Source organism: Jaculus jaculus, chromosome 14 (assembly GCF_020740685.1).
Source record: "Jaculus jaculus isolate mJacJac1 chromosome 14, mJacJac1.mat.Y.cur, whole genome shotgun sequence".
In the NCBI taxonomy this organism is placed as follows: Eukaryota; Metazoa; Chordata; class Mammalia; order Rodentia; family Dipodidae; genus Jaculus; species Jaculus jaculus.
The window spans coordinates 12,687,338-12,696,391 of NC_059115.1; the positions used below are offsets into that span (position 1 = coordinate 12,687,338).

Sequence of the window (9,054 nt, forward strand, 5' to 3'; positions counted from 1 at the left end):
AATTGACAAACATATATCTTTTTATCAATTTGTATAAATAAAATTAACTCTTTTTAATATTTTAAATTTTGATTTATTTATTAGAGATAGGGGGGGAGAGAGAGATAATAGACATGCCAGGGCCTCTAGTTACTGCAAACAAACTCTAGATGCATGTGCCACCTTCTACATCTGGCTTACGTGGGACCTGGAGAACTGAACCTGGGTCCTTGGGTTTTGCAAGCAAGTGCCTTAACCACTAAGAAATCTCTCTAGCTCAAAACTAACTCTTTTTACTATCATATTTCACAACATGGAGGTATTGTAATTTATTTATTCATCTTATTAAGGAATATCCTGAGTATCCCTTGCTTTATACACTTCAAATTATTCAACAATCAACAACTTTATACATATTCATATTATTATGGCCTGGTGATCTGATTTACTTATGAGATATTTGCAAAGTGAAGATTCTAGGCCAAAATACTTGCTCAATTTAGCAATTTTATAGAGACTAACAGGTTATTCTCCAAGAAGTCTTAAACAATTTAAGACACTTCTAGCAATACATAGAATGCACTCATTTTTCCCAAAGCTGCCTTATCTCAAGATGTATAAATCAGTTGAATGTTTCCCATATGATATAGTGGAAGCATAACTTATTGTATTTAGCATTCTATATACATTTTGGTGAAGTATTTTAGGTTCCTTATCAGTTGAATGTTTTTTTAATAATAACCACCACATTCTCTTACATATTTATCTTTAGTAACTTAAAAGTGAATTTGAAATGATATTATGTCAGTTTGACAATTACCCAAAAACTCATGTCACAGAGATAACATATCACCTAGGCATGACCACAGAACAGTAAACATTCCCACTCAAACATGATTAATGATTGTTCACAGAAATATCATTTCACAGTAGTCTACAAAGCAGAAACCACCCAGATGTCTACCAATTGCTGAATAACCAATAAGTATGTGATTAAGTTGTAAAATTGAATGATGCCTAATACCTGTTGTAGTAGTTTTGAACTTCAAACCTTATACCCATGAAAGAAGTCATTTGGGGAAAGAAGAGCTGGGAAGATTGTTCAGTGGGTAAAGTGTTTGCTGTGCAAGCATGAGAACTGGAATTTAGGCCCCCTCCCCCAGCACTCATGGAAATGGCAGGTGGAAAGGGTGGCTAAAAAAAGAAGCCAGTCAGAAAAAGGTGACAAATTGTATGACTCTATTTCTATAAAATGTCAAAATCAGAAACATATATAGAGAGAAAGTAGATTAGTCATTTCTTAGGACTAGGGGTAGGAGTGACATTAAGAATGATTTCTAGAGGGCTAGAGGGATGGCTTAGCAGTTAAGGCATTTGCCTACAAAGCCAAAGGACCCAGGTTCAAGTCCCCAGGACCCATGTTAGCAAGGTGCCCAAGGGGGCACACACATCTGGAGTTCGCTAGCAGTGGCTGGAGGCCCTGGTGCATGCTTTGCCCCCCCCCCCTCTTTCTCTCTCCCTCATAAAAGAATACATAAATAAAATAGTGACTTCTATGTTGTAGTTTTTTCTGGAGGGGATGAAATGTTCTGAAATTACAGTGCTGATGGTCTAACAACCTTGTGAAAATGCTTTGTGAAAACCCACTGGGACTGAAGAGTTGGCTCCATGTTTAGGGCACTTGCTTATAAAACCTGATGACCTGAGTTTGGTTCCCCAGTACACATATAAGGTCAGATTCACAAAGTGGTACATGTGTCTGGAGTTCATTTTCAGGGGCTACAAGCACTGGTGTGCCATTCTCTCTCTCTCTGTCTCTCTCTCTCTCTCACACACACACACACTTAAGTGTATGATCAAAGGGTGAGATTTGTAGTATATGAATTAAATCCTAACAAAAAAAGTAACTTGGGGAGGGGTCCCTCATGCCAACCAACTGGTCAACCTCAGGACCAATGCAGTGTTCTGCGGAAAGCTTCTTGGACTTCCCTGTTCCGCAAGCAGTAGATGATGGGGTTGCACATGGGAGTGACCACTGTGTAGATGACGGACAGTACTTTGTTGAGGTCCATGGCTTCTATGCGGCTGGGACGGGCGTAGATGAAGATAGTGGCTGAGTAGAAGATGCCCACCACTACCAGGTGGGAGGCACAGGTGGAGAAGGCTTTGTGGCGGGCAGAAGCTGAAGGCATGTGCAGAACCGTTCTACCAATGGCCACATAGGAGGCTATGGCCACAAGTAGGGAACCCCAGAGGATGACAATGGCAGAGATGAAGTCCACCAGCTCTGTGAGGGCCACATGGGTGCAGGACAGGTTGAGGAGAGGGGAGACGTCACAGAAGAAATGGTTAAGGACATTGGGGCCACAGTAGGACAGGCTAGCAATGCATGCTGTTTTGATCATTGAGACCAGCAGTCCACCCAGCCAAGAAGCCATGGCCAAACCCAGGCAGACTTGGGGACGCATAAGCAGTGGGTAGTGCAGGGGGTGGCAGATGGCCACATAACGGTCATAGGCCATGGAGGCCAGAAGGGTACACTCTGTGCAGATGAGAGAGATGAAGAAGAAAAGTTGGGTCATGCAACCTGTGAAAGGAACATGAAAGGGTCCAGTCCACAGTCCCACAAGCAAGCTAGGCATGGTCACTGACACGTAGCACATCTCCAGGCAGCTGAGGTTGCCCAGGAAGAAGTACATGGGCTTCCGGAGTTCACTGTGACTGTAGATGAGGTAGATGATGAGTGTGTTCTCCAGGAGAGTCAATAGATAGAGGGTCAGGAATACGGCAAACAGAGCATCCCTTATCCCCAGTCTGGTGGAGAAGCCCAGAAGGACAAACTCCTGGACTCTTGTCATGTTACGCAACTCAAATGACTTCTCCATCTGAAGAAAAAAATGTGTCTACAATTATTTTTCAAAAAACTCTGCCAGGCATGGTGGTGCACGCCTTTAATCCCAGCACTTGGGAGGCAGAGGTAGGAGGATCACCATGAGTTTGAGGCCAACCTGAGACTACATAGTGAATTACAGGTCATCCTGGACTAGAGTGAGACTCTACCTCAAAAACAAACAAACAAACAAAAAACCTCTTTACATCCTGTCCCACTCTAGATCAAAGCCACTGACTTTATTGTACAAATGACGTTACATCTTTTTGGTTCTATCTGCTTCCAAGTTTTCCCTGTGTAACTAGTGACATCCTGAGTTACAAACACAGCGAGTTCCAGGGCATCCCAAACTATGGAGTAAGACACTCTCAACAAAACCCCTAAAACTAAAACAAACCAATTCAATAACTACTAGAAATTGAAGAGAAGTGTTACCATGGAAAAGTGAGTCCCAATGCTCCTGGCCCTTACCTTGTGTTATTTACTCATGGAACCACTGGAGAGGAGTGAGGTTTGAAAAGCCAACTTCAGTCCCCCACAATAGATAAATAGACTCAGAGTGTCTGTGGCATACCAGGCGAGAGTCCTTTGCTATACCTGAAGGTAGGGTCTCACTCTAGACCAGGCTGACCTGGAATTCACTACAAGGACTTGGAATGCCCTGGAACTCACAGCAATCCTCCTACCTCAGCATCCCAAGTGCTGGGATTAAAGGCTTGTGCCATCATGCCAGGCTGATTGCACTTTTAATGACAAAATTTACCAACATTTATCAGAGAGGAAGACCTCAGTGGTAATTTTAACAGCTGTTTTAATTGGTATCAAAGTCAGTGGATAAAGTACTTGTCACCCAGCATGAGGGCTAGAGTTCACGCCCCCAGCAGTCATGTAAATGCCAAATGGGTTTCTTGACCTCAGAAGGCAGAGATGGGTGTTCCTGGGGCATGCTGACTAGCTATGCTAGCTGAATGAGCAAGCCCTGGATTCAAGTGAGAGACACTTCCCTATTAAATAGGGTGGAGACCAATTGAGGAAGACACCCAGCATCGACCTGTTGTCTCCACATGTGCATGCAAACACACATGTGGACAGGCACCACACAAAAATGCACCCAACCACATGAGAACATGCATCTACACATGCATGCACAGGACACACACATACACATGCAAAAGAGAGAAAACTGATGGCTCATTATGACTGACATGCAGATCTCTGCTGTTACTTTATCCTAATGGTAATGCCACACAAGCAGTTCCGCGCACATGTTCATGCACATTTGAGAGTGTGGTATGCATTGTATACCCACGGAGGCCACTTCTAGAATCACCATTACAACAGAGTGTCACCTCATCTATACTTTGGAAGAAAAAAAAATCCAAATAAACAAGGCTCAAAACAGTACATAACACAAGTAATCACCCAGCCCCATAAAACACCTCATCATGGCAGGGATTAATTCAAACCTCACAGTAATAACCTTAAATATGAATGGTCTTAACTCACCCATTAAGAGACACAGGCTATCAGGATGCATCAAAAAACTGGACCCTTCTATCTGCTATCTTCAAGAAACCTACCTTGCCACTAAAGATAGACACCTCTTTAGGGTAAAAAGTTAGAAAATGAAATTCCAAGCAAATGGAAATAAGAAACAAGAGGGTGTTGCTATATTAATATCTGATAAAATAAACTTCAAATCAAAATTAATCAAAAAGGACAAAGAAGGCCATTTCTAACTCATCAAGGGAGTGATCCAATATGAGCCCATCACAATCATAAAATTCCCCAAACACAGGGGCACCGCAGTTTATAAAACAAAATCTACTTGACAATAAAACAAGCCAGGCATGGTGGTGCACGCCTTTAATCCCAGCACTTGGGAGGCAGATGTAGGAGGATCACTGTGAGTTCGAAGTCACCCTGAGGCTACATAGTAAATTCCAGGTCAGCCTGGGCTAGAGTGAAACCCTACCTCAAAAAAAACAAAAAACAAAAAACAGAAATAAACACAAACACCATCACTATCATCAAATAAAAACAAACTCCACTATCATCAATAGATCATCCAAGCAGAAAATCAACAGGGAAATTATAGAGCTCAGCAATATCATAGACCAACTAGACTTAACAGATATCTACAGAACTTTCCACCCCAAATCTACAGAATACACATTCTCAGCATCCCACAGAGCCCCCTCCAAAATTGGCCATATATTAGGCCACAAAGAAGGCCTAGATAAAGTCGGGAAAACTGAAGTAACTTCCTGCATCATGTCAGATCACAGTGTTTTAAAGCTAGAAATTAACAACAAGAAACACATCAAGAACTCCACAAACTCCTGGAGACCAAACAATACACACTTAAACAATGGATGGGTCATGGAATAAATCAAAAAAGAAATTGTAAAATTGCTATATTTGAATGATAAGGAAAACACAACCTACCAAAACTTACAGGACTCAATAAAGGCAGTCATAAGGGGAAAATTCATGCCCTAAATGCCTTCATTTCAAAGACAGAAAGATCACAGATCAATAACCTGACTATCCACCTAAAGGCACTGGAAAAACAAGAAATATCCAACCCAAAAGAACTCCACATGGAAAGAAATAAATTCAAAGGGGAAAGTGTGGGGGGCAGGGAGGGAGGGAATTACCATGGGTTTTTTTTTTATAATCATGGAAAATGCTAATAAAAATTTTTAAAAAAAGAAAGATTAGAGTAGAAATTAATGAATTGGAAACTAAGAAAACAATTTTTAAAAATCAATGAAACAAAGAGCTAGTTCTTTGTAAAAAATACATAAACAAGATTGACAAACTCCTGGCCAAAGTGATCAAACACAGAAAAGAGAAGTCTCAAATTAACAAAATCAAAAATGAAAAAGGAAAGATCACTACAAACATAAGTGAAATTGGAAGAATCATCAGAGCATACTTCCAAAACCTCTACTCCACAAAATTGAATAATCTAGAAAAAAAATGGATGAATTCCTAGATACATACCACCTACCAAAACTAAACCCAGAGCAGATTAATCTCTTAAACAAACCTATCACATCTGTGGAGATTGAAAAGGCAATCAAAAACCTCCCCCAAAAGAAAAGTCAAGGACCAGATGGCTTCTCAGCTGAATTCTATCAAACCTTCATAGAAGAACTGAAACCAATTTTCCTAAAAACTATTCAGCATAATCAGAGAATGAAGCTAGCATTACCCTAATACCAAAAGCAGACAGATATGCAACAAGGAAAGAAAATTATAGGCCTAAAACCCTAATGAACTCATATGCAAAGATCCTGAACAAAATCCTTGCAAACCAAATACAACAACACAAAAAAAGCATTATCCACGTTGATCAAATAGGCATCATCTCAGGGATGCAGGGATGGTTTAACATATGGAAATCAATCAACATAGTAAACCACATAAATAAACTGAACCATAAGAACCACATGATCATCTCAATTGATAGCAGAGAAGACCTTTGGCAAAATACAACACCACTTCATAGTGAAAACATTGGAAAGAATGCCCATGGAGTATTTATATCCCAACACAATAAAAGCTATATGTAAATTTCCTAAAGCCCAAATAATTCTTAATGGGAGAAAACTTAAGGAATCCCCACTGAGACTGGGAACAAGAAAGGAGGGTCCACTCTCCCCACTGCTCTTCAACATAGTACTAGAAGTATTAGTCCAAGCAATAAGATAGGAGAAAGAAATAAAAGGGGTTCAAATTAGAAAGAAGTCAAGTTAGCTCTATTTGCAGATGACATGATTCTATATAAAAGTGTTCTGAAAGTCTCCATCCCAAAACTTCTAAAGGTGATAAATTCCTTCAGCAAAGTGGCAGTATACAAAATCAATGCACAAGTCAAGAGCTTTTCTATATGCAAAGGAAAAACATACAGAGAAAGAAATCAGTGAGACTATCCCATTTTCAATAGCAACAAAAAAATTATATTCCTTGGAATAACACTAACAATGGATGTGAAGGAACTTTATAATGAAAACACAAAAACACTCAAGAAAGAAATATAGGAGGACTTAAGAAGATGGAAGGAAAGGTATAATTAATATTGTAAAAATGGAAATTCTACCAAAAGCATTATATAGATTTAATGCAATACCAATAAAAATACCAGCATCATTCTTCACTGAGTCTGAAAAAATGATCTCAAAATTTGTATTGAATGGCAGAAGACTTCAGATATACAAACATATCCTCAGCAAAAGAAACACCTCTGATGGTGATGATGATCACCATACCTGATCTAAAGCTATATTACAAAGCCATAGTGACAAAAACAGCATGGCACTGGAATAAAAGCAGAAACATAGACCAGTGGAAAATAATTGAAGACCCAGACTTTAGGGCAAGCAACTACAGCTGCTTGATCTTTGACAAAAGTGCCAATAATTTAGACTGGAGAAAAGACAGCATCTTCAACAAATGGTGTTGGACAAAAAGGATGACCATATGAAGCAAAAAGAAATTAGACCCACTCATTTCACCATTCACAAAAATAAAGTCCAAATGGATTAAAGACCTCAATATAAGACCTGAAACTCTTCAACTACTAGAAGAAAAAATAGGAAGCACTCTCCACGATATAGGTCTGGGAAAAGACTTCCTTAACAAAACCCCAGTAGTGAAGGAAATTAAACAAGCACTCAACCAATGAATCTCATGAAGGTATAAAGCTTTTGCACAGGCAAACATACCATAAGCAGAGACCAATAGATTACCTAGTCAATGAGAGAAAATCTTTGCCAGCTATACCACTGACAGAAGCCTAATATCTAGAATCTACAAAGAACTCAAACAACTAAACAATAAAAATCAAACAACCCACTCCACAAATGGGGCAGAGAACTAAATAGGGAGTTCTCAGAGGAAGAATTAAAAATGGCTAACACACACTTAAGAAAATGTTCAACATTCCTAACCATTAAGGAAATGCAAATTAAAACAATTATGAGATTCTACCTTACCCCAGTAAGGATAGCAAACATTAAAAAAGTCAAATGTAAACAAATGTTGGTGAGGCTGTGCAGAAATAGGAACCCTCATCACTCTTGGTGGGAGTGTAAGCTGGTACAAATCAATTTGGGAATCAATTTGGAGACTCCTGAAAAGGATGAATATAGAGTTAACAACAGACCCTGCAATTCCCTTACTGGGCATTTATCCTAAAAGCTCTACTTCTCACTTCATAAATATTTGCTCAACCGTGTTTATAGCTGCTCAATTCATAATAGCTAAAATCTGGAGTCAACCCAGGTGTCCATCATTGGATGAATGGATAGCCAATATGTGGTATATCTATACCATGGAATTCTACTCAGCAGTAAGAAAAGAAATGACACACTGAAATTTGTAGAAATATGGTCAAACTTGGAACAGATCATTTTAAGTGAACTCACACAATCACAGAAAGACAAGAGCACTTAATTACCCACCAGAGGTTAATGGTAAGACTCTACGCTGAAGACACCAAACGCTATCAGCACAGACCATGGAGAGACCTGGTTGGAATCCAGAAGAGAGCCATTCCCAAGACAGTTAGCCCATCTAGTGCTGAAAGGTGCTACATGAGCTACCAGGGGAAAGTGGCCAACATCTGTCCAAGCAACTCAAAGTCTAAGTGACTCAGAAGCAAAAAACCTGATGTGATGCTCACACAAGTGCTATAGTGACACACAGCCATGGTGCATAACCAGTTGCTCTTGGACTGGCTAACAGATCAACTCAGTGGAAGGGAAACCATATCTGGAAATGGGAAACAAGTCAGAATCATATCCAGATAATGATTCTGCTTTCCATTGTCAAGCTTCCACTAACCTTAGACTATAAAAGTGTCTAAACCCTTTTAATTATCTCGAAATTAATAATGGTTATCCCATTTAACTGGTGCTGACTGCACTCTCCATTGGAGAATCTGCTTTTCTTTTTCAGATGGGAACTGGGCTTGAGGAGATAAACAACCCAGCCCAGTCCACCCTGGCCCCAGCTGAAACCACAGAGGACTTGGGGAAATGAGCAGGAGTGCTGCTCTCTTAGTTAAGCTGATATCAGCACAGGGTGATGGGGAAAGATACTGAGGACCCTCCACACCTACCAGACCAGAATCTAGATGCTCCTAAGTGCCCATCACTGAAGTAGACTTAAAATGC

The 9,054-nt window shown here is 39.9% G+C and overlaps 1 protein-coding gene across 1 annotated transcript; it reads right to left on the bottom strand.

Annotated features, from left to right (window-relative positions):
- Nucleotides 1–1,925: 1,925 nt before the first annotated feature.
- LOC101608674 (olfactory receptor 5-like) lies at nucleotides 1,926–2,864 on the bottom strand. Its single transcript, XM_004671791.2, has one exon. It carries the CDS (start codon nucleotides 2,862–2,864, stop codon nucleotides 1,926–1,928), a length of 939 nt encoding a protein of 312 aa, XP_004671848.2.
- Nucleotides 2,865–9,054: the final 6,190 nt, after the last annotated feature.